The following is a 27,777-nucleotide window of genomic DNA, read 5'->3' as shown; positions in this document are numbered from 1 at the left end:
TAGGTCATCAGCTAGAAAACATTAAGTCTGGAATTAGTATTAAGCTCAGTTTAGTAATTTCAAAATGTATGGAGCTGTCAAGCTTATAATAAGTTTCACAACTTAATGTAGTCTTTTTTTACCAGCAATGGGCTGTTAGTTTAGTTAATAAAAGAAGGTATCAATAACTACGAGTATATTCCCGTAAAACAATTAAAATAATATATAAATAAATAGCATCATTAGCATCTAATCCGTATGTAGGACGTTATTGCCTGACAGTGGGACGTGAAGAGGCTAGATAAGATATAAGAAGGTCGCCTTGTGGGATATTTGATAATTTAAAAGAAGAATTAAAAGTTCATGAACTTCGTCTACCTGCCCTAAACGAACCACCAAGACGCAATCTATTAAATTCAAACAAAATCGTCCTTCATTGTGACGAAGTGACTTCTTTTGTTAAAATAAAAGGTTTCGCAAGGTAAAACACTATCATTCGAGTTTAATAAAGTACCTACCTACATCTACCTAGAAGTAATCGAGATCAGGCTAAATTTAAATACAGGCAATTCAAGGTTTACCTACATCATATCAGTAAAGCCAAATTTATTTTATTGCGCAGTTAGGTCTACTGATTATAGATAATTATTAGCATGTAAAATTTTGTAGTAAAGATATTGATTTAATTAACATTTTGTACTCGTAATTATCTAAAGTTTTTCCTAAAAACCTACATTCAAAATTATAATTACACCTCATTTTATGTCCGTAAGCTATGCAAACGTCACGATGCAGTGGGCTTATCACTATCTCCATTTGGAGTACAGTATGATTTCGTAGCAAGCGATAGAGCGTAATGTGGCTGGCGGCGCGCGGCGGCGGCGCGGGCGCCGTCAGGCAGTCAGTAGCGGCACGCTGTCAGTGTCAACCGCGCGTCGATTGTGCGCACTCATTACGCCTTGATATGCGCTCGCCTACCCGGCCTCGCGAGCGCTTGTGCAACCAGCTTACTACCATTTCGCCATGACACAAGAGGAGTTTTACACTCGCGTTGACGACGATCTCCAGCTGCGATCTGATGACGAGGAGATCGTTGTCCGCAATGACCGCACCAGCGTCAAAGAGATGATACTTCGCTTCGAGAAGACTTCGATGACCAATCTCACAGTCTCCACTGAATCCTTAGAAAAAGCCAAAGATATCGATCTAAGAAATTTAACGAGTGTCGTGAATCCTATTCAACTCCACCTCCAAAATTTATATCCGGTGAACAAATCCCAAGATCGTCATTCAAATGTGTCAGTGAATTCGATTTTGTCCAATGTTTCCGAAATTAGTTATGAATCTAACTCATCTGGTTTTGTGTCCGATCGGAAGTCAGGCGTGGAGCGGAGACGCCCTCATCGGCCGGCTCCCCCACCTCCACCAGAACCATTCAACGACAGTTCATCATTGGAAAGTAAATCGCCTGTCCCAGAAGTCGCTGAGGTATCAAAAGAACGGCAGTATTCCTTTACGACACCTAACTCGTCACCTGTTGTTATGCGGCGAATGCGTCAACCACCTGTGATTAGAAGAAAGTCAATAGTTTCGGGTCAAGGGCATCTTGGCGAAGCACATTGGTCTTACGGTGTTACGCAAGGTGATCTAGAGAAATTATTAAGACTGAAGAGGTCCGAAGTGTCAGATAATGAAGAAGAACATAAGACTGTCAGTACAGATTCAACAGAAACAGACAGCAGTAGTGGTGATTCCACCGATAGTGACAAATCCGATAGAGGCCAGGAATACATCCTTAACAATGATGATACTAAAGCAGATTCTTTGTCAGCGGATCACTCGACGGACACGTTAATTAACGAGGAGTGCAGTGATGAAGGGGACTATTTCTCGGTTGCATCTGGTGCTTCCGGTGAACGTAGTAATTATGACAATGTTAGCATTAAGTCCATATCGTCGTTCGATATGGTGCCGTACCAAAAATATGACAGTATTACAGTTTCGTCAGATGAGTTCGGGTCCGAGGTGTGCCACGCTCCTAACACAGAGTTCCTCACAGTGAGTGCAGTGAACGAGTGGTGTGTTACAAAGTCCGCAGAACCGGTATTGCTACCAGTGGAATCCAAAAAGGAGAAATATCGACGGTGAGGTCACTTGATTTTTTTCAGATAACGCGTAAAAATATTTGCGATATCGGAGCCAGGCTTTGTCATGCCGTTGATAAGTGATAAAAATTATCATTTGCTACTAAGATACGGCTAGTACGTCTTTGTCCATTCGCATTATTCACGAGCTTAGCCATTTGAAAATGTTTATCTTTATGTAGGCGGGTAAACTAAAGGCTTACGTCTCGACACGAACATCTAAGTTAATATTTAGATAAGCATTCGTATTAATTTCACTGATGTCAGTTGAAGCTTTGCCTTGCTAGCCCCGTTTAATTTATTCTACTCTGATTCAAGGGAAAATATGATCATTGCATGCTATGCTATACTATAAGTAGAACAGGTACTCGTAATGTTTGTGGTATGTCTGAGGCTTCGCCTTGATGTTTATTCATATGCTTTGAGGCATGCAGCCATCTGTTTACAGCCCATATTTGATGTAGTTCCGTTTGTCACAAAGAAACTTATATAATCGCAATATGACATACAATGTTCATTGAGTACACCGGGGATTTAAACTAGGCTTAAACATTTCGCAGAAAAAAATTAAAACGTCAGCGTCAATCTATGGAACTTTTTATACCACCAACTTCAAAACGTAAACAATAGAAAACAATACTTATAATTCAATTAGTTGAATAGGTACAAGTCTAATAAAGGTAGAATAAGTCGTACTAAATTGTCAAAGAAACGACTTACGGCCATAGCGTAGGCAGCAAGGTCACAAGATATTATTTATTATTGTGCGCATAGTTAGCTTCGGTCAGTTTTTTAAGTATTTCATTCAACTAGGTAGATCTTTCTTGACGAAGTAAAAGACTCCGTATCTCACATTTGTTCATAAATACTCATACTCGTAGTCATCTGAATACTTTAAGTGACCTTGTCAGTAATATAAAGTTCGATGTTTCTAACTTCGGCCATACCTACATTTTTATCATTTGTTAGGTTGGTCTTAAATCTTCTTGATCTTGATGTTGATCGCGCTAAAAAAAAACAGAATGTTTGGAAAATTATACTAACAGCGCAAGGAACACATTGAACTCATAGAGTGATGTTATTGAATATAAACGTAATCGATATAAAAGAATTCTCACGAATAATTGACAATGCGAATAGAGGTAATAGAATAGTATAGGTAGTAGATTTGTTAGTGTTATCATCGCCGTGTTCTGTTGTTAGAGGCATGACTCGGTGTTGTCATAATATTGAATGGTGCGCTCATTTCACGACGTTAATTGTAAACAACCATTTTGTGTGACCACTTGCCATCCATACAATTATATCAACAACGCAGCCATGCCACATATTACGTCATTCATTTTAAGTTTACTATATCATCCATCACACCTGTCATTATACTGCACTTCCCTATTTGTTAACAAAATATTTTCATATTTTTTACATGGCCTTTGAACTTTTTCTTCGATTTATATTTTCATTACATGCTGAATAGGCAGGAACCAGTGACAGTATCTAGACCTAAATTTTAAATTGAGATAGTTTTCCATTTTTTGCTAACCTAAACACCTTTACCATTAATGAAATACAAAATACATATACCTGCGTGCGGATGGTATTTGTAGACTTGGCAAGAGTCAGAGTACCTACCTAAACAATTCTGGTGAAAACAAAACCATTACTTTGCTAAAAACGGAAGTAACTTAACTAGGCACATTAGTAGGGAAACCCTAATAAGTAGGTAAATACTTGGCCGTTTTAGCGCCCAATAGTCTGTAATTGTTTCGATTATATTTACTTTCGTAAATGATTGCATATATTTATCATCGTCAATTAATAATCATTCAATTTACTAAGAGATCAGTTGCACAGTGCTGTTAGTCATTCATGAAACATGTTAAATCTGACCATAATTTTACCGCGGAATGCGTTGTAGTACGCGTACCTATTATTTGATTAAGAATAGTTCCGTGACATCATTCGTGTTTGTATATTTTCGAGACGCGCAGGCGTTCGTTGCCAAGGTTGTACAGAGTTAAAATCTATTTAATTGTGGCGTGGTGTGTAAAATCGGAAATTGTAAATAGTTTGAATTAGGTCAGCACAACATTCCTGACATGTATCTATTCAAAGATAGTTAACTACCTGACAGACAATACATCGCAGAAAACAAACAATTTAAAACTGTTTTAGCAATAGACTGCATTTTTCTGTTTGTTCAGATTGGTTTGGGAAATTTTAAAGTATAGGTGGTAGCGGATCTAACTAAAACTTGTTTAGCTCAGCAATTAAAGTATTTCTTGAATTAAAGTTACTCGATACTCATGAGTCTTGCTATGTACAGTTTTTACCCGACTGCAAGGAGAGGTATTGTTTTTGTTTGTTGGGTAATTCAGAGCATTATCATTTATCATTACCATTACACCTTATGTATTTAAGCACACATTGATAACGAATATGGAACGGCCGTTAAACTGTTTGACGATAAAATTACACGTCTGATCAATTAAGTTATCACCAGTACCCTTAGTGTAAGTTTTCGGTTACAAAATACGTCTCGATCGCGTTCGCGTTAAAATCTCAATTTGTATGGAAACACGAACATCGCAAACGTTCTGCTAGAGGCGCTGTTCGTGTTTCTATACAAATATTATTTCTATAACAATATTACACTAAGGGTACAGTCCTTATCTATGTATGTAGATAAGTAATATTAATATGACATTGGTTTTAATACTAATTAAAACAGAATCAGATCACAAACCAGAATCAGTACTTAAGGGCTACTGCGAAATCCGGAAATCGAAGTTCGTATCGTACCGTACCGCTGACGCTAATATTATTTTATACGAGAGTGAGAGGGACGGTACGATACAAACTTCGATTTTCGAATTTCGTAGTAGCCCTACAGGTCAAAATTTACAAACTCGCAAAGAATGACAATGGGCCAAACTTCTGATAGGTAATAAATAAATAATAAATAAATATCACGGGACAATTCACACCAATTGACCTAGTCCCAAAGTAAGCTTAGCAAAGCTTGTGTTATTGGTACTAAGCAACGGATAAATATAGTTATAGATAGATACATACTTAATAAATACAATAGGTAGGTACTTATCTCACAAAAAATCGACTAATACATTAGGTAATACTAATTTTAAATTAAAATATTCATTTCCTTACTCATTGAGGCTTCTGCAAGCAATTTCCAATGTGATTATTTGGATTTGATTTTCTGTTACTTGAGGAATTTGATAATTACATCTGACTTACTTACTTACTTAATCTAGGGATGATTTTTGTTGAAGTAAAGACTCAGTGAGATAAGCTCAGATTAAGAAAACTAAAATTGTCCAAAGGAAGGGTTCCGCAATCAAACCGAATGAAATTAAAATGGTAACTTCATTAATTGCTAAGCTGCTAACATAAAAAGCGTGGCTTCAATAGAATTCATAATTACCTAGCCTTATTTGATATACCATAATTTTCAGTGAAATTATTAACTAAAAGAAGTTTTTGATTGGTTAAATATGGATTTGTTTAGGTTAGGAAGGGTTTGTTTTATAAAAATCTTTACAAATTTTACAGTTTCCGAGAAAACTTACATTTACATAATATGAAATAACCACTAGAATGATCAGAAGTTAGTTTGTCATAAAGTTCGAACGCTGCTCAGGGCCCATCCAGCAAATTTCTTTTTCGTAATTTCTAATGAAAGTATCATGCCTTAACAAAAAATATTAATTGTAATTACACTATTAATAAAAAAACCTTTTTTTATCCTAAGACCTAACTAACCTAACCTACTATCATATGAAATCCCAGCTGAATTCAATATGGTTGGTGATTAGTTAACGAATGACCGTTACAGCAAAATAATTAGAAAATGATCATAAGACATATAACTTGGCATTCCATTGACTTTTGTCAGGACTCGAAAGTGAGAACAATCTTTACAAACAAGCAAAGGCAAAATAATAGCTCATTAGACCTTACTGGTCACATTATTACCGCATATTTCATAAGATTAACTTACACCTAGAATAGGGACCTTTAAATTTTAAGGGATTAGTTCGTCTTTTTTTATCTATTTCACATGTTATCTGTTAATTTCTGTTGGGCATAGGCCTCCCCATGCATAGGCCTCCCCCATTTCATGTATTTTATGAACAGTAAATAGTTATACATACATACCTATGCATAAAATAAAAAACACAAGATGAGAAGTCTCAAAATATACAAAAAAGTATTCAAACTTTTCATAATATGAGCGCATAAATTGTAAGATAATTATTTTCCTACATCTAGTGAAAACTCAAGACTGGACGTCAAAACAATTGGCTAACGAATGTTTTGTTCGACAGGCGACTGACTGAGAGGGTGAATGAACTGCTTCACACGGAAAGCGTGTATGTTGAGCGGCTACGGCACGTGGTCGAGAACTATATCCCTGAGATGGGCCGAGACGACCTGCCCATGACCCTCCAGGGAATGAAGACGGACATCTTCGCTAACATCGAACGCATATTCAGATTCCATTCTGAAGAGTTCCTGCCAGCGTTGAGAGACTGTGAGAATGATCTCAGAAAGTTGGGACAGTGTTTTAGAAAATTCGTAAGTATCTCATCGTCTACAGGCATTAGCGTGTCGAGCACTTGGACGTTTACCTTAAGTCATGGAAACTTAACGAATGATTGTGAGTTGCACTAAGCTACTGTTACGATAGCCAATGGCAAACCAGCCGTCAAATCTCTGGTTAAATACATTTCTGCAAGCTGAAATTTACATAACCGGAAATTTCGCAGCTGGTTTTACATTGAGTATCTATATGGTAACTTGGTGCACACACTTATTTGACTTTGTATGTCAGTATGATAACTTATAGAGAAAATAGTCAATGCTTAGGTTCCCTGCATTGCGAGGTTGTTTAAGTATTTTAAATAAAAACGTTGTACATAAGTAGGCAACATACCTGTTATTATATGTAAGTACCATAACAGACTCACTGACTGACTGATAGACAACGCACAGCCTTAACCATTTGGGCTAGAAACTTGAAGTATAAGTAATTCCGAAATTCCGACGGGAGGGTGAATTAGCCAATTTTGTTTTTTTTTCCTCGAGGTTGTAACTGCATTCATAAACTATTCAAATCCAGTATGACGTGTAGATATTTGAAAGGCAGTTTACGCAAATTCCAAAAATCATGTAATTTGCGAAGGAAACTAAAACGAATAGGTAAGTGATCAGTAGCTAACTAATACTTAAAAACATTTGTCATGGACTGCACCGCGCGTGATTCTGTCTTTATTTTGCCGTCCATTATTATCAGGCCATTCTCTTCTCGAACTTAATTCGTAACACTTGCAAGATTGGAGAAATCTGAATTGGATCGCGGCTCTCACTAATCTGGGCGATCTATATCGATCATATTAGTGATGCACGATTTTTCACAGTTTCGTAGGCTACCGCGATTACTCTGGTGGCGATTATTTCTACTCGCCGTTCAAATACGGTGAAAGTACTCTTGATGACATTTCACTAAATTTATGAGACTTATGGCTGTTTTTTCATAGATTATAATGCGGTTGTGATCTAGGTACATAATATATAAAATGATTGAAGAGGAAGATATAGTATATGATATTATAACTAGCGACGTGTCCCGGCTCAGCGTACGTGTAGTTTGAGAAAAGGAAGGTGAAAAATGTGACGTCTTTGAATATAGACTTTCTTTATTTTTTCGATCTTTTTTTCTACAAAACTGGGGCGCGTTGCTATTTATATATATAAATATACACGTTACGCCTTTATGATTTGTTATAATTCATATAACCCGTCTCGTTTCAGGAGCAAAAGTTCAATATGTACGTAATGTACTCTAGAAATAATAAGAGAGCCACGAGACTGGTATTTGAACACAAACCATTCTTCCAGGTAAGCGAACTTTTACTTGACATTCGAGATTTCTCACTACTCAGACCCATATCACCCCCATCATATCCTCCTTAAAGGGATAAGTTCGCCTTTGTTTACTTATTTGTACAATAAAGAGTTTACATACATACATAATCATACGGGAAGTCAGCTTTGTCGCGTCAAATAACATCCGTTTATTTACATTGGTAAATCCCAAAATGCGTCCTGATGATGCGGTACTTTTCTGTTATCTTAATGTAACCTTGTGTCTAAATTTAGTATTCAACTTGTACGTTTTTCTTCATATCGATTTATTACAATACTTACCTACATAAAACGGACATGCCTTAATATTAAATAGTATGGCTTGAGTTTTGAGGTTATCGATATTTCTATTTAGATGTAGGTACATTTATGTGATCTCAAATAACCAACCCATGTTCCCAGTACAATATTATTATGTGTGTGAACTAAATGAACTCAACCTACTACTTTGCTCACCCTCGACCCGATGATAGTTACGTTTATGCAAGAAACGTGTGTCCATGCAGTTCCTCCACCTCCACACTGTAAGAACGCACACAAATCAGACAAACCCATCTATCACCACCACCACAATACACTGACACGTTTAGAACTCAACCTGAGCTCATCTTCAGAGCAACACAACCGTTCACCATGCTACCAGATGTTAGACGCCTGATTCAATAAATTATTCAATATGTTAAAAAAACATCTTGGATGTTTAATATATTACATTCAATATGTGAGTGTAGAGTATTACTATTATTTATATCAAATTTTTCATTTCGGTATTTCTAAGTCTTCACTGTAAAGCCATGAGAACGGAGTAAAATAGCTGGCACATCGAATCACTGGAGATGCCGTTATTATGATGGACATGAAGTGTCATAAGCAGCAAAATTGATCGTTTGCATTATTGGCGCGGCTTCACTGGCGGCTGAGTTGCGGTGCGTGGCCGGCATTATTTCCTCGTTTGTGCACTACTGCAGTGTATGGCCGGCTTAAAATGGCAAGCACTGTTGAATAAGCTAACTGTCAGATCACCGTTACACTAGCATTCTCTTAATAAGGCCCGTTTTAGCACACGACATGCTGTAGAAATTGGATGAAGTTATTAAGCGATGTTAGATGCTAAGTTGTCTACATAACAATGATATCACGTTGGCAAGAACGATTTTCCCTTCTACTAACGTGTATTTTTTATACAAACACAAAAGTGACCATAATATGTTGGTGTTAGTGCTGTGAGGCGGTAATAGAATAAATTTCATTAATTTGACATGAGAGAAGCGGATATGTGACAGCATCGACATCTATGTATAGACTGCATCAGAAAAGCGCACAAAATTTGTTCACAGCGCGGATTTACTTACTATAATAGTTTGTTGACGTCCGTGACAGGGGTTGTGTCAAAGTAATATGGATGATTTTGGGATGATTGATGCACCGTGCGTTTTGTTCCAAACGGCCAGTCTAGTGCCGTAGGGTACATAGTTGTCAATCTGTGGCAGTCGATACGTCAGTAGGTGCGACGTTTCGGATAAAAACACAGTAGTGATCATGTAGCGACCATCGATTTAGAATACCTAGATGCACTGTCACCTACAAATTCAAGTCGCAAATATGTCCCATCGCTAAGTTACAAGTGCGTGCGTCTACTAAGACAAATCAATAACACTCATAATGTACTTAAGAACATTTCAGTTTTCTTTATATGCAACCTTATGGTAAGAAAGTTAAGGTGTTATTTCGAGTGCGCGCGATTGGCGGTTATGACATTACAAAATAAGACCTTCGCGCTTTCGGTCGTAGGCAAGATGATGTTAAACAATACTATACCTTGAGTCAATCCCCATTAAGTCGAATTCATTTTACCTACGCCGCGTGACAATCGTAACAAATTGACGGTTTTGACGTTTCAAATGAAGATAGGAACTTAATAAATAAATAACCCTTTATTCTGGATTAGAGATGGTGTACACACTTGCATCCTTCGGAATTATAAAATGTCTCTAATCTCAGTGTGCCTCTTGGCATAGGCCTCCTCTAGAAAATTTCCACTGTGGTGTGTCCTGTGTTACCCGTCTCCACCTTGGGCCAGCAGTCATTTTGATGTCATCCTCCCATCTTATACACTGTCTTCCATGGCTTCTCTTCCCGTCTCTTGGGTACCACTCTGAAACTGCCTTACACCATTTTCCTTACTTGTCACGCATCATTTGCCCGGTCCACCTCCACTTTTGTTGGTCGATGTGTAGTAGGATATCAGTTAGTTTGGTTTTCATCCTGATGTCGGTATTTCTGACTCTGTCTCGGCGTTTTGACCCTACTATGCTGCGCTCCATTGCTCTTTGGCATTTTGCAAGTTTGTCCCTTAGAGATTTGGTGAGTGCCCATGTTTCACACCCGTAAGTTAAAAGTTTTTCTTTTCAGTGCCATGCCCAAGTCCTGTGACTTCATGATTTCCTTAAGTGACCAAAATTTCTTACAACCATTGGCGATCCTTATATTTATTTCCTTTGCTATTAGATCTTTTGGAGAGATAAGCTGGCCTAGGTAGATATATTCGTTAACAAACTCTAGGATTGCTCCGTTCACGGTTATGTCTACCTACCTTCATTGAATTGGTCATTACTTGGTCTTAGTAAGGTTCAGTCCAACTTTCTCGCTTTCTCTGTTAAGGCTTTGTATCATTTGCTCCAAAATTTCTGGCTTCAAAATTATTCAGCCTGGATCCGTTTATATTCAGACCAAAGCCCTCCCAGTCCAGCTTGCGGAAGATGTTTTAGAGATAGGAACTTATTGAAATTAATTAAAATAAAACAATAATGTTTTTAATGAGTTTAAAGGCTTATTTTGCCACAAATTCACTACATTATAAAACTATTAACTAGTACTTAACGAAAATACAATATGCCATGTTTTTCAACGTCGTTAATGTATTATTTTTGCACTTTTTTACGCAGCACTTCGACATGTTGATGCAATAACGAAGCACGCGTTACTGACAGCGCAACTGTGCTTAGAAGGTGTATAAGCACAGTTGTAGCAAGACGCATTTTAAGCGTTAGCAGGATATCTAGGGTATTCAAAATCGATGGTAGCGACACATTCGTGCTGATTTGTTTTATAAGGAAAAAGTACCCTTACTAGCGACTCTTAAAGTTTGTGACTGAAAAAAGAAACAACACACTAAGTACCTACCTATTTACGACAGTAGTACGTGTACGCTTGAAAGTATAGATCAGTTTTTATTATTAAATTATTTTGCGAAAGTTAAAATCTAGGTGTCTGGTCTTGCGCCATTGCGTTGTGACCACCTTCTCAGTCTACTTGCGCGAATGAAATTCTGCTCCAGTTAATCCTGCTTCTCAATACTGATCACATATCATTCGATCTAAATTATGTGCGAAAGCCGGTGAAAGGCGATAATCGTAATTGACACAAATATATAATCTGCTTTTAGAGTAATGCGAATGAATAAAACTTTAAGGCGTGTCGTTTAATTTAGGAACATTATAAACTTACAAATCATGAAGCCGTAGAAATCTAAATTTAGTTACCGTTTATTTATTTTATTCAGTAAGTAAGTAATTTATATGTATGCATGTTAACATAAAAACGAAAATACATACTTTGAATACACACATATCGTAATCAATATGCTAAACGAATATATTCGAATCGATTATTATGTATACAGTCAACTAATGATGGCAGGCCCAAATATTGGTAGGCCACCCATAAGGTGGGAGGTCGATCTGGTTAAGATGCCATTGGGTGAGGATAGAATGTCCAGCAGTGGATGTCTTCCATCTCATAATCATCATCTTCATTTCATATCAGCCGTAGGAAGTCCACTGCTGGATAATGACATCCCTCATATACCTACCTCCAGTCACTTCGGTTGGAAGCGGCATGCATCCACCGAGAACCCACGGATTTTACCAGTTCATCTGACCATCTCGTTAGTGGACGTCTACGCTTCTAACTCATGTGATGATAAAATAATGAAGTTAAGATTATTGTGACTAATTTCTTTTGCAGGAAAAACAATCAGAATTAGGTGACAGGTTAGACCTGTCGAGCTACCTTTTGGAGCCGGTGCAGAGGATACCTAGGTACAAACTATTCGTGGATGATCTCGTCAAGACGTATACCAATTATGAAAATGAGAGATGTGAATCAGACTCAAACATATCGAAGCTGAGTGTGGACAGTGATGAGACGGGAGGAAGCAACGGAGAGTCCGACAATGAGGAGACGCCCTTGGATAGTTTGAAGCTGGCGAAGACAATGATAGAATGTGTACTCACCGCTGTCGACGGGATCATGGCTCTCGAAAACATAAGGGACTGTCCGGTGAGGAAATGTTTTTGTTACGGTGTTGCTATGGTTACGCTTGGGAGCGCGTAAAACGAGTTTAACGTCAAATCCTTAGCTAAGTACTTTTCAAAGTCAAAGTCAAAGTCAACCATCTCTAACGATTTTTATAATGTAAAAAGTTTTGATAAAATATTAAACAATTAAAGATCATTGAATTGGCATTGATCACTTTTTTTATAATATTTGCAAAATAAAATTTGACCTTTGTTTGACTTTCATCGTAAATAAAATAATATGGCTTTGTTTGACAATTTTGCCTTAGTAGTTTTTGCCGTTGTACGGTTCTAGAAAACGAAATCGTAAATGAACGATGACAGTGTAAAAGTTGTATATTATAACTACACCGCCTCATTCTAACACTGCCAGGTGACAGAAGACAATACGTTTTTTTTTAAATAATTGTGATGGGCAACGAAAAACTTAGTTTTTAACGCCATGGCAACTATGGTTAGCTATATAGTAACTTCTAAATAGGGTAAATAATTTAAAACGCAATTAAAACCAAAATCCTTCAAATAGGTGTCTTAAATTCGCCTAATTTATGATGACATCTAAACATACAATGTTATATTTCCGTAAGTGCAAAGTAGTTGTCTAAATCATAGTTATGATTTTTTATTTAGTGTCGTCGCTCAAAACCTACAACCATTAAGTAAAAGAAACAGTATTTTAATCCGGCGGAAAGGTTGCGCTAGAAAGCGGTATTTTAAACGCACAGTAAACAATTCCAACTTCACAAGATTCGATAGGCATCTCAGCATGTTGATTACTTTATCTTATAAATCCTCTGAGCCATATATTTACTTCTACTTAGCGCCGTTCTCACAGAGTTCCACTTAGTTTCTATTAGCTTAATTAACAACTGAAATTATGTCGAAAGCATTTTAATAGGACAATGGAGGTCACTGTTCCTGTTAAATCTACATCAAATGTATCATCCTCTTCGTTGGTTATTACTCACCTTTTTCCAATTAGGAGGATGCTTAATAGGCATAGGCAATAACGATTAGTAAATTATGTTAGACAGAAGCAATCAAATAGTGATTAACACATACTCGTAAATAGAAAAATGACACGTATCGTACAAAATTCTTTAGCGGGGAAAGCTTGTAGTAGCACTGGCAGCTTGTGCCTTTTCGCTTTGGAAAGCTAACACAATGACGACGCAGATAAGACACTCTACTGAACATGCAGTTTCGATCTAAGTTGTTAAGCAAAGACAAAGCGGGTCGTAATCCCGTAATCTTATAAACATTATATCTAAACTGTCTACGTTTTTATATCTACGTCATCGTGTCGAGGTTTTCATGGAATAAGAACTCTCAAAATTATTATTTTTGGCAATTTATTGAAACACAGCGTTACCTACTTAATATAATTTCTCTCGACATTACTTTAATTTTATTAAATAAGTAAACATTAGTCATGACATTTAAATGGTCGCGAAAAGTTAGTCTAGTTGTTCAAATATTACGCGCGTGTGTCCTTTATGATGCAATAAATAAATTGAATGTTTTGGTCTGTAACTTAACAAATGAATAGCAGGTTATTTAGGTTTATATCACAATATCACTTTAATATTGAGAACGAATTGGCATTGAGAAACTATTTTCTAAAGAATATGGGAAATGAGTAAAAGACAGGCCAAATTTTAGTTAAAATTACACCTAGTTTTCTTATCCATCTCTTAAGCTAAGCAGCTTATCAGATTTCACTAGGTAGGTACGTTTTATAGTCAAATTAGGTTAATAGAGAATCGGCACGTTTTTTTACAGAGGGTTTATATTCAAAATGTTGTTGCAGTCCCATATAAACCTGCTGAACCAGGGTCGGCTTCTGCGTCAGCAGGAATTCTACGTGTTGGACAACGCTCGCCGGCGTCGCCAGCTTATGAGGATATTTCTCTTCGACAAGCTGGTGCTGTTCACGCTGGTCTACCGAAAGGTGAGCATCTGCTTCAAATCTTTTCAAGATTTTTCTTTATAATGGGTAAATTATAAAGCGGATAATGTTATTTAATATTTAGGATTGTGGCCTATTACAATTGTAAAAAAATAAGTTTTTAGCAAGTACGAAATATATTTCTAAAACTTGGGGTGCTTGTTGTTCAGTAAGTACTTATCATCTTTCACACGAGGCCCATGACCAGGGTCTCCGACCTCTCGGGAACCCTTTAAGTCAAATATATTATTCACTTACACGAAATAAACGAGTTTTTATAGTCAATAACGTGCACTTTTTAACTTTTTAACTGGGCCACACATTGTATTGAGTTTTTCAATTTATACGAAATTGAGTGACCCAGTCCAAAACTGTGTAATCTGTAAAATTAATAAATAAAAATCTTTTGATTATTAGGTAGCGGAATCATCAGGCCATTAGGCAGATAGGTATTTTATTTACTTAAGTAAGTTTAGAGAGGAGTCTTTTCTCTATTCGGTTGTAACGAATGTGTCTAAAACAAAGACGGAGATTATACAATTGATCGAAATTTACATGGATTGCGAATACAATAGTGATACCTATGATTGATTAACCGTTACATACTACATATTGTTACGAAATAAATCTTTTTTAGTGAGCGCTAATGGTTTTGAACGGCGTCACAAGAGGCAATCATTATCACCGTTATTTTTATTTCAGTTTTAGTTTGTCTTTCCGTAGATGACTTGGCAAAGATAAGATAGGTCTTCTAATTAAGCATAAGACACCATGGCGTGTTTACCTTTTTATTTTCAGTTCATACCTTGTATTATAAACTGGTTTGTTCGTAAATATATAAATAGACCTGTACCTCTTTATTTCCCAATAGCTGTACGTGTACATAGTATCTAAAGCTGCGGATTAGTTATCAGTAAAATTTTAGTCGCATCAGATTGTCGACACGCACTTTCTTTATCGAAATTCTAGCACAATTGAGAAATTTGAAATCACAAATGATTCATTTGTAATAAGTACCTACTCTGGATTTTATAAACGTATTCAAGAAATATTGAGGTAACGTACAGGGCTCTAGTTAGTGTTTGAATGCAATTAATATTTTTTTTAGTAGCCGCGTGCCGGTATTGTATGCGTCATAGCTCTGTGAATCATAGTAATTATCAGGTCTGTTTAATAAAAATAAAAGCAAATAATAAATTGTCACTAGCTCGCGCCGTCTCCTACTGTCGGGTGATACTGATAACGTTATCTTTGGTTAAGGCAAAGGTTAATTTGAGACAAATATTTGTTCGGCCACTAGAATATTAAGAAAAGCAAATTTTTGATTTTATTTTATTTGCAAACCATTTACAAAAATGACTGCGGACATAACTGCCATAATCTAATATAACTTTCGCTGCTGCTCGCGACTTTGTCTGCAAAATACCGTTTGTCGCTATCCAGGTGGACTTTGTGATATTGTGATGTTCCAGAATAAATGTTTGTGTTAATTCAGCTTAAAGCCGTTAGTGCCAAATTTCAGCCAAATTTGTCCAACCATTTCATCTTGAAAGAATGAAAAACATATCAACATATACACTCATAAACTTACGCATTTATAATATTAGTAGGATTGAAGGTTGAAGATTTCGATAAACTCCACGGCTGAATAAGCACGTTGAAAAATTTACGAAACTAAACAGATGCCACTGCCACGGTTCAAACGCACGTCCTTGAGGTTTCGTCCGTATTCAAATCAAGCAATACTTTATTGCATCACAATCACCCTGCAAATAAAAACATGCAGTAACGGGCAGTTATTACGTACTAGGTATTCACTTTGGGTGTTCTTCTATCCGTCAGTCTGTTACAAGGCTGTACTTCATGTAAATGTAGTCGCTTACTTACTTAAAAAATAAATTTACAAGAAATTATTTGTAGAAAAGTCTGTCTTCATTTTATTAAGGCTGTTCGCCTCATACATATACTCGTAGCATATTGCAATACTCGTTCGTCGTTCGCCTTACTTAGTGGGCGGACTAAGGCTCGCCGTATGAGCAACTTCCACTTAAATTGGCAGCGTTATGAAATATTGAGCAGTTATGACAATAGATGACGTAAAGACGCGCCGTCGGCCTGGCGCTATGGCGGCGCTCTTATAGCCTCCAATGTTACCTACGGGTATATTACCACGACCCATGTAGACTTACATCCCAGTTAAAATAAATGTATGTATAGTATACAAAGCTGAATAAGATGTTTCTCCATGTTTTAGAGATTTGGAGTAACAAATATATTGGTGACCTTGACTGTGTTTTAAAGGGGATGAAAAATAAGCAGAAGAGTCTCCGAATGTTATCAAGGAGGTCTTGTCGTGAAACTGAAATGGAAACGTAATAACCCAACTTGTTATACTTACATATTTTACCAGAAAGTCAGTCCAGTACTGGTCGCATTTTGTAAAATAAAGAATGACTAATCCGGGTAACTTTACGTAGGGTATTTAAAAAACGATGTCACATGTACTGTTAGAACATAGTAGCAATAGGTATACGAGTAGGTATCACATACGTAACGTACATACAACGAATCCACTAATTATTTATACCTATGAGGTGTTTCTGCGTACATTTCTGCGGTTTAGGTGTCTATGAAAGAAACAAAAAAAAATTAGAAAACCAGAGATACACAATACACATTTTAATTAAGTACCTCCAGTGCGCTCAACCTATTACTTATATTTAAATGTATAACCGCGCGGTGACTAAGACATTGTACTTTAATACTTCAAACAACACAGGTTGACAAAGCAGAGTCTACAATTATAATGACGAATGAAACAATGGTCCATTAGAATACTGGTTGGAATGAAAAAGATTTTTCCTATTTATGTCAACATTGACCGTAATGGCCGCGTAACCTTGTCGGCGTAACCATATATCACGCATCGCCGATTTCAGCTGTTCGGTGATACAGTACATTCACACGGGTAACATACGAACAACACTTGTACGTGTGCAATCGAATTCACCTGTTTTTACATATTTTAAAATCATAATAATTCATAATGCAAATCAGTCTGATTTAGATAAACTATCGCTATTAAAATACCTGACAATGAATTCGAAGAATTTATGAGATGGTTAATTGTTTTGGTTATATTAAAAGAAAAACAACTGCATTGTGCTAGTAGCATTGTGTTAGTTACAGTTCTGAGTGGATATATTATAGATGCACATGTTGTTATGTTGTCTTTTCTTTTTCAGCAACCAACCGTGGAGTTCTTTTTCTATAAAGACGACATTCCTGTAGATGACCTGGGTATTACGGCGAAGGAGCTGGACCAGCATAAGTTCACAATATGGTACAAGAAACGAAATCTCAAGTCTTACAAGTTGGAGACCAGAGAGCCCGCCGTGCGGAGTGCGTGGGTCGAGGAAATCACATCGCTGCTCTGGGAACAGGCGATGCAGAAAAAAGGTAAATATAGTTTTAAAATTTCATAATTTTGTACTCGAAACTGATATCAAACGTAAACAGCTATTGGATTACGGGTACCTATTAAGCATTTCACTGATTTGACTTTATCAAATGAAAAACGATGTACGGTCGAACAAATTGTATCATGACCCAGGTTGGAACCTTTTAATAATCAATTTCAATATGATTTCCTTGACGAAAGTATGAGATGTCAACATGACATTAGTAGCACAAAGGTTCCACCCTGGGTCATCATGATTAAATTTGTTCAACTGTACGCCCAAGCTCGTTTCTCAAACGCCTTTAGTAATCAGTTAAAATTTTATTACAAGTTTAACTTATCTAATCCATTTATTTTTATTAAAATAATTATAAGTTTTATCTGCCCACTATTATTTGATGAAAATAGACGGTTTATGATTCAGTATGTAAGAAATGCTTTTAGCGACGCCAATTGACCTAGTCCCAAACTAAGCAAAGCTTGTTCTTTGGATACTAGGCAACGGATAAACATACCTACTTATATAGATAAATACATTCTTAAATATATATTAAACATCCAAGACCCGAACTGTAGTATAAGATTGAATATTAATACAACAAAGATATACTCAGCGGCAATTTGGCCCACTTTACATACAAAATTACCCATTACTGCATACATTTGTGGGTCAGATTTTTTGCTGTTCAGTATATAAACAAAAAGAACTTCAATAATGCTCTTTATTTGATGCTTAACAAATCTGTATTAATTATTTAAATGCAAGGCTAAGTCAAGTCATGGTTTGCATTATGGTTTGCGTGATCCAAGGGAATATCGTAGCATGCTTTAAGAGATAGTTTAATAGGTACCTTTAAAAATGCAACTTAACCTTGTTCATCTACCGATTTAAACAATAAACGTTCAGATATCCCTTTGTAAAAATAAGTGATTTTTATTTAAATGTGTAATATAGAGGCACCTACAGGCCCCTCTTCCCCACTGGGCACGTGCCCCGGGCCCCGCGATGCATTGGGGCCTCCTAGTCTCTACTCCATTACCAAACGATAACCGATAGCTACTCCACTCTCGCCTAAAAATCAGGCTTACCTACCGAATGCAGCATGTTGTGCCCAGGGCAACTAATAGGTGAAAGACGGCCCTCGGCACCTATTGATTCCATTATTCAGTACCTGTATGCATATAACATTTGCCGTTGTAAACAATGCAATGACTTGAGCATTATGCAGCTCAGTATTGTGTCACATATCTAAAGACGTACGTAGGTACACCATACTATATCACATCACGTCCGAGGGTGTTATGTCACTCAAATCAAAATGGGATGTTTGTACGGAATACTTGTCGTCAGCACTGTACTTCGTTAAACACTGCAGCGACTAGATATGAGCTTTGCGTGTATGTAGTAGAATTATCTATTTGTCTTTGTCTACATTTGTGGAGGTTGAAAGACTTGCTTGAATAAATTTCATTACCTACTTTGCTTATCCTGGTTTACCTTGCTTACCTGGTTTATTGGACTTAGAGCAAAAATATAAGTATTGAATGATTAGGTACTTAAGAGCGTTTATACCTGCTGAACTTAATGGTTTTTAAAGAAAATAAAAGTCTATCACAAATAACTATTGGAGTAACAGTAACCACATTAACTTATATATTAAGAAGAGTTCTATCAGACTACATTTTTTATTTCGAAACGTCGATGATAACTTACTAGGTACATCACCTTCTCTTTCTTGAATCGGAGTAATAGGTCTTATCTATATACATTATTAACTCCTAACTTAGACGGCATTGTTGTGAACCCCATCGAGAACTGCTTTCAAGATTAAGCCAAAGTAATTCTCATAAAAGGGACTTGTTGAGTCCATCTGGCACGCAAGCCGAACAGAACTAATTCCCGCATAGTTAATACGAACAAACTTTTTAATTGGTCGTCATCTGCTCCCGTATTTGTACGTGACGGAAGAGTTCGAGCTCCTTTATCTTAAATGACGCACTCGGCTCCGGCGAGGTCGACGACTGCATTTTTTATTGGACAGGCTGGAGTTGCATGTGCACTTCGCGCCTGTGGGAACGCCAGGAACTCCGCACTGCTCGCTAACCTCGCTTTCGTTTTTTAAACGTCATCCCATATGCATATTAAGAACGCTTTGTTCGCGATACATTTTAACGCAGAGCGTCAGGCTTCGAAAGCTTTGTTTAAATAACACGATTTTAGTTGCGTCTGTTTATTAAAACGCCCCGTTATCGTTGAGACCGAGATAGGATTAACACGGGAACGCTCGGCAGAAAGTGCTATCGCTTTGAACTCTGACTGTTACAATGCCTATTTTTCGCGGAGATTGTTCCGATAAGCGTAAAGTGGTGTTTAAATCTTTCTGGTAACGCGTTTCTTTGTTACCTCATTGCTGTTTAGCGACAATGGCCATTTCCTCAAATACTACAATAGGCTTTGTCTAATGCGAATTCCCTTTTGGAAACACGTCATGGTTAATATGTAACATATGTAATGTTGTGTGACTGCGGTTTACTGCAGCACCATGCTAAGTGTAGCCTTTTTTCACAGTTATCGGCACTATTAAAATTAAAAAATAAACTTTCATTATTATTAGTAGTACGATTAGTAACCTACCTAATATGTAAGACTAGCTGTTGTCCACAACCTAGTCTGCGTTGAGTTTATTATTCGCTCCAGTGGAAACTATTCAGTTTTCCGGAATAAAAAGTATCTTAAATGTTTATCATCATCCCAGCCTATTTACGTCCCACTGTTGGGCACTCACGCGGGTCCAGTGCGGATTGGGAACTTAACAAATACCAATGAATTACTTCACAGTTGTGTGCAGGTTTCCCCACGATGTTTTCCTTCACCGTAAAGCTCGTGGTAAATTTCACTCAGGGGTGCGGGCTGGGATTTGAACTCACGAACCTCTGCTTGAGAGGCGATAGGTCAAACCCACAGATTACCCCCTGTAATCTTAGGTCAAACCACTAGGCCACCACGGCTTAAATAAATGTTTATGCAGGTTATAAAATATCTGTGTGCTAAATTCATCCAAATCTATCGCCATACACATACAACATCCAAACATGTTTAGTACATACGAAAATCCAAACTTTCACATTTGTAATATTATTTGTTTTATAAACAAACGCTTGCTCAACAAGATCTAGGATGTCGGAAAAAAAGAAGGGAGGTTCTAATTTAAGGTTAAGGTTGTAATTTGGAGCGTAGGAGTCGTGACTTCTGATAGCTGCGATAAATGGCGCCACAAGCTACCTAGTCCGATAATATTTATTTTTCTTTTGTAATATTAATTATTTATTTAATTTTAACAACTAACACAGTGTATACATGAACACATTTTTTCGCCAAACTGCATGACAGTTTGTTGGCGAAATGAAACACTCAAAACACTTCCTTAAATAAATACTGTGCAAAACTTACCTATATAACTAACCTATTAGAAAAGTATCCTAACTTACAGTTGTATGTATATCCTAATATACTTACATACAACTCCTAAGTTATATAACAAAATAGGTGGGTACTTATTCAATTTGAAACTATGTGATAGTGGGTACAATCTGTGGGTTATATTATATTTATAATTACTCATTACATTACATTAATGACTAGTGTTTTACTAATAGGATTACTAAGCAAAAACAACTTTACTTTATTTTTAAATCATCGTAAACTAGTGCAGCTTTCCTCTGAAGGGATATTGTTTAGACTTTCGGTAATACTCGTAGGTAGGCTCGAATCCGTTTACCATTATAATTATTTGCTCTCGGTTCGATATATTTTCTGCGCAATAACGGCAAATTTCTTAGTTTATGAGGGTATATTTTAAGCGTTCTGTTCTATATCTGTGTATTGTTCTATTTAAGGATTCTATTCCTCAGTCAGCAATAAGAATCTCTGTCTTTATGTCAGTAGGTATCCAATCAAAAATTAACCCACGCTGCGCACATATTGCTTAGGAACATGCTCTGCAAGCGCAAGATATTCATAGATATCTACAAATTTGTATGGAACTCTCGGTACGCGAATCCGAATCGCATTTGGGTGGTTTCTTAATATTTATTATACTTTTTCTTTTTTGGCTTACGTCCCGCATTTTGCGGAAGTATTGTTTTTTCTTACACATTAAATTTACGAATATGATCAGTGTAATTAGCTAAAGTATGCTTATCTTTTCTATTTTTATATGCATATACGTTCTGCACTCTGACTTATCAACGAAATATTACTACGGGTAACTAGGTCCAAGTTGATTGGCTAATCGCGGTGACAGTGATCGATTACAATCATTACTGGAATTTGGTTACTAAAATATTGATTTGCTGCACGCCGTCATGGAACACAAACCTACCTACGCAAAGGACGCGTATGTTTGTAATAAGCGAGTTTGTTTTGTCAATTTTTGAAGACCGTCGCGGGCAATAATTTAGTATTTGACGTCCCATTGTATAAAGTTTAAAAGTTTATACAAACTGGAAGTGCGAATCTTTCTTTCACACCCCGTACACATGCAAAATTAATATTATTGAATCCCGTGTAGTTCGGTTCGGCAGGATCTGGCAAATTTTATATAAAGTCAGTTCATACATAGGTAAATGTAAAATGATGTATACCGAACTCGGCAACGAATTTTACAGTTAGGTAGGCATCTTTTTAATATGGCTCTGGCTGTGAACACATAGAAATATTAAAAGCATGGGAATTTATTTTCTTTCCGTCGTAGACATACCTATTTGTAACTAAATAATCGATTGTTGTATGAGTTTTCGTGCAGACATTAAATTTACATTACCTTAGCTAGAATTCATTGTTGTTGGAGTCTTCGTGGAAAATATGGCTCTTATCACCTTATCGAATGCTTATCAGGTGCTCGTCCCATCAGGTGCGGCCTTCGATAGCCCTCTTCAAGTGACTAATACTGAACAAGAAAAAACCTAATACGATTTCAACGTACGTTTCAAATTTTATTGTTGTTGTCTCACAACGATTGTACAAAACGCGACGAATATAAATGATATCATATACCTAAGTACCGCAGTGTAGATTATACTCGTAAGAATGAACTTAAGAAGCTGCGATAGTTAAGAGCAATAAATACATTAGAAGTCGTTCCAAAAACTTGCCGTGGTACCTACTGACCTAGGAAGATATTTATTACTTAATAATATTGATCCTTGTGTGACATCCTCCTTATTTACCGTTAAATATATATCTATTTTTATATATTTAATATATCTATTTTTACTTCTTATATTACTTCGAATCGAATAGACAATAATAAGTAATCAACATAAACTAACGTGAAAAAATGTTTTTTGGTATAATCCGATGTCTACTCGTATTGCAAAAATTCGTCTAATTAAACTAGGTACTTAAGCAGAGTGCTGCCACTACCTTTTCGTATCAAATTCTCTAACAGAATTCAGTTTCTTTAGAGGCGATATCCAAAATTATTGCAAAAACCAAACTTACTGTATCTAATTTTTTGATTACAGAATTACTCCTTCAGCAACGGAACAAGCGGATTTCCATGGTGTCAATGAACAGTCAGGAATCCAATGAGGAAGACAGAAATGATGACAAATGTAAGTATTTTTCTACGCTATTAGCTTTCGAATCCATATTAAAATTGATTATAATTATATCTATATGTATTCCAATATATGCTAAATCATAAAATAGAGTTTCCACCTGAAGTACCTATTTTCATTTGTGACTTTGACCAACCAAAAATGTGTCAATTCCTCAGTCTAACATTGATTTTATTTCTTTAAATGTAGAACCGTCTCTCCTCCAGGTCTGTTAGATGGTTTCGTATACGTCAACTTGCGCCAATGAGTTGCTTTGTAGGTCAGTAATCTTTTAGGCACGCTTCCAATTACATACCAAAACTATTTCAGCTTTCGTTTTCCGTACTCAAGCTTCTTCGTTGGAATAATTTGATGGGTTTATGTTTGGTTCTGGTTTATTATTTGTTTCTTGACTATAACTTTTTCCTTTTGTGATAAGAAAATCTGCTAGATTCGTCCCAGTGGCAACGTGGCGCCTGGTTTATTTCATTTCGCAATCTTAACGATAAAAAGAAACTAAGTTAAATAGAATATTATGTTGTTTTTAATTTTTATTTACCTAAATAAATATTGTTTGTATAAAAGCTAAACCTTTTCCAAATTTGTAGGTATTCAGTGAGATCTACGTAAGCCACAAATTTAGAACTATACCCCTAATGACTACTTAGTACTATTTCTAAAGTCATAGACTACTTTCTTATATGCTGTTTCTCATTGTAATCTGGCTTTATGTGTTTTATGTACAATATTTATTTTATATTATAATACAAAATAATATTTTGTTACACATACATACAAATTATTCATTGTTTTTTATATCTCCTTGGTTTTATTTGAAGAGCAAAAGTGTATACTGATTTTATTCTATTTGATTCCAGACAATTCACTCCGCGGAGTGCCAGGTGAAGTTCGACGATCAAGTGATAAAAAAGTCCGAAGAACTACTTGGTACTGCGAATGAAAATTTCTATTTTATTGAAATTTGGGTTCTGTTTAACGCTGACATCCTTTTAAAGGAAAAGTATTTAGAAACTTTATTTATTGTTTAAGACACAATGTATTATTTTGAGATTAATCTGACGCAGGGTGGACGTAAGATGGATAATACTTCATGTAGCAGCACGTGCCCAATACAATTAAGTCTGTATAACAATTTAGTAAATATTATGCTTTATGTTTAAATAAAAGCACATGCCGTATTGGTAACTGTAAATTGTTTAATTAGTATTTGTAAATTAATACACGTATTAACTGTAAAAACTCAACATTAAGTTAAAATACATCATGACCAAAGTAAGTTTGTAAGTTAACAACCATTCTACGATATTTATTAAAATGTGATAATCATTACTTTAACACGAATAATGTTATGTTCTATGTTTTAGTTTCAGTCATTAATATATGAAACATATATTGTTATACAATGTTGTTTAATTTGATATGTTTGTAAATAATTGATGCAAAATAGACAAAGCTCGTTGCTATACAGGATTTTATTTTTAAAGTAAATGTCTTCTAATAAAGAATAACTTTGTGTTTTTCATAATTAACCTAAAACTACTTAATATATATCAAAAGAAAACGAGGGTCACGTTTGATTTTCATCGGTAAAGAATTTTTTTCTCAATACCTACCTAATTGAATGAAAACAATTTGTAGTGTGTTATGTTTTATTAATAAAACCATTTTTAGACAGTTAATGTTATAAATAATTGCATATTTTAGTTCTACTAATGAAAATCACGTGGCTCCTATTTTATTTTAGGCAGTTATTAACTTCTGTCTAGTAATGCATTCTACTTTCATGTTACATTCTGATCAGTCTTACTAAAAAAATGCATGCCAAACCGACAAATTCGAAACGTATTTGCGTACTGAAGAATCTGAAATGGCTTCGGCGCAGAAAATCCGAAAAGTTGAAGCTGCGACAGCCAAACGATGATGCCCCGTTGCATTTGCCATTTGTATCGGCGAGCTCAGCCGGCGCAGCTGTACCTGTCGATAGCACCACTGTAGCGCATATTTTTTGTTCTTCTTTCAAGGTCTGGAAGTTTAGTAGACGCTAATGTTGGTAATAAGCGGCTATGAAAATTTTTATTCGTACTGGCCATGTACGACATGCTGTTGAACCGAAATTGTTGAGCCAGTCGTCATTGTTCATAATTTAGCCGAGTTATACATACTTGAAGTAAATATTGTCATTAATAATGTAGAATAGCATAACACGGACAAATTACCAACAGTAACAAGTGGCTCAACAATCCCTGTTCGCGACTGTACATGTTAAATATTACGGTCATAAATGAAGTTGATATAATGTTGAAAATAAAAAAATATAAAATTGTATTTCTATGGACTATTGCGACAGATATTTTTTAAATTACATTTGTTTATTTACTGTCCTCTCATTATTATTACATTGCTAAGGTAGAACAGTCAGGCGTCGAACAATAGCAGAGAAGTTATTTTTTTTATTTTTTAATGACACAGAATCCTAAATACAATAAGAATGACTATCACATGGACTTGAATGTAAAAAGTGTTAATATTTTGATTGGTACCTACAAATACACACAAGACTATAAACTTTATGGAGGTAAGTAAACGAACTGAAAATCTCCGTACAAAGCATTGAACGCGTATGAAGAAGTACTTAGGCAAATAATTTAATACTTTATTAGAAAGCCGCAATGCGAAAAATAACAGCTAAAGCTACGAATTGGGGCGCAATATTCTACCTGAAGGCTAAATTTTATAGCCTCGCGCTGTTTTCGAACAATTGCATTAATAGTGTATCAACGGAGTAGCGCGCATCTTTACTGCCGCCCCGCGCCTGACTCAGCCAAAACACAATTAAATTTTTAATATTTTAACGCAGGGAAATCACATTCGCACGCTGTTCGAAATGAAACAGAAACGGCGTAATTAAATGAGTAAAATAAACCAGGTTTATAGTTCGTAAATGGGCCTCGCCTTGCTAATATAAACTCTGCAGGTGTTTCTGTTGTTTGCAGTTGTACTTTTAAATTGTAGACAAATTGTTGTTATTAATTATGGGTGAGAAACTAAGTAGAGCATAATTTCATCAGAAATTGCGTTTAGAGAATTAGGCTATATAGCTACTAAAATTTTAAAATATTGTTTGAATCCTCGAGAAAAAAAATGCTCGAGTGGCAACCAGGAACTGGAAGACGAAGTATTGGCAGGCTGCCCGTTAGGTGGACTGACGATATCACGAGAGTTGCGGGCAACCGGAAGATGCATGTGGCAATGTTGTTCTTTGGTGAGACCTTTGTTCAACAGTGGACGTCTTTCAGCTGATAATGATGTTTTTTGAATATCTCTGAATATGTTTGAATTTACGCGCTCATTGTATTTAATGTCAAACCAGCCATCGAAAAGAATTTGACATTGTTTATCATTTTAGGAACTGAATTGCACGTAATATAACAAAAACCAATATCAAACCAACCGTCAAATCTCCAGTTAAGTAAATACTGCAACAAAAAATTTGCTAAACCGGATATTTGATGACTAGTTTCACATTGATTTTTAGCCGGGTACAACTCACTCTTACATTTTTAAACTAAAAATACAATTGATGTTCCAATTATTTTTGTAAAGCACGACGAGGTTCGTAAATGACGCCTCAGCGGGTGGGGCGGTTTACGGCGCTTTCCGTAGAGTCGGACTTGTTCGACAGGAGTTCTTCGGCGGCGACTTTAACACTCCCTGGAGGGTTCATTTATATATTCGCAACACGGAGGCTGCAATAAAACGGCGTTATCCTGGTCATTATTTAGTCATCACCCGGCCTCCGCCGACGCTACGAAAATAAAATGCATCCGAATTACTCTGCAGGAGTAGAACGAATTTAATGCATCCACATGAGTTGATTGCTTTTATAAATATTTAGTGATAGATATTTTTGAACAAAGGGCCTAGGGATTCTTCCATTTAATAGGTCTGTTTCGTAAGAGGTATCCAAAATAAATACAGATACTGCCGCACAACAGCTAGTGTTATCGAATATGTTATGAGTTTTAGTAGGTACATCTTGGTAAAATAACAAAAGACTCATTTTAAGTAATTAACTATTCCTTTATGGCCATTTTTTTATTAATAAATACAGAAATTACAGCAAGACACGTTTTACAGTTTTTTTTTAAATTTCTGCTGAAATATGTCTCAATTTAGGACATGCCTATTATGCAAGTCAGGAAAGATAGATTATCACATCCGGCTTGAAGGACCACTTGTAGCTGCTGGAACCCTAGCTGCTGATGGAGAGAGTTTACTGGCATTATTTTGATTAAAGCGTCGATGCAATTTGAAAGG

The 27,777-nt window shown here is 36.1% G+C and overlaps 1 protein-coding gene across 2 annotated transcripts; it reads left to right on the top strand.

Annotated features, from left to right (window-relative positions):
• The first annotated feature begins 818 nt into the window (after positions 1 to 818).
• LOC141426509 (uncharacterized) lies at positions 819 to 24,968 on the top strand. 2 transcript variants are annotated; one of them, XM_074085460.1, is made up of 9 exons: positions 819 to 2,123; positions 6,473 to 6,722; positions 7,959 to 8,045; positions 12,099 to 12,413; positions 14,241 to 14,381; positions 17,624 to 17,837; positions 23,365 to 23,454; positions 23,667 to 23,719; positions 24,318 to 24,406. In XM_074085460.1, the coding sequence occupies exons 1-8, from the start codon at positions 1,003 to 1,005 to the stop codon at positions 23,705 to 23,707; spliced, it is 2,259 nt and encodes a 752-aa protein (XP_073941561.1). In that variant the 5' UTR covers positions 819 to 1,002; the 3' UTR covers positions 23,708 to 23,719; positions 24,318 to 24,406. The 2 variants fall into 2 exon arrangements, with proteins under 2 accessions (XP_073941561.1, XP_073941560.1); XM_074085459.1 differs by lacking the exon at positions 23,667 to 23,719 and having other exon boundaries at positions 24,318 to 24,968.
• The last annotated feature ends 2,809 nt before the right edge of the window (positions 24,969 to 27,777 follow it).

The sequence above is a fragment of the Choristoneura fumiferana genome, chromosome 3 (assembly GCF_025370935.1).
Source record: "Choristoneura fumiferana chromosome 3, NRCan_CFum_1, whole genome shotgun sequence".
In the NCBI taxonomy this organism is placed as follows: domain Eukaryota; kingdom Metazoa; phylum Arthropoda; class Insecta; order Lepidoptera; family Tortricidae; genus Choristoneura; species Choristoneura fumiferana.
The sequence above is the reverse complement of the archived record's forward strand: the minus strand, read 5'-3'. Positions and strand labels throughout refer to the sequence as shown.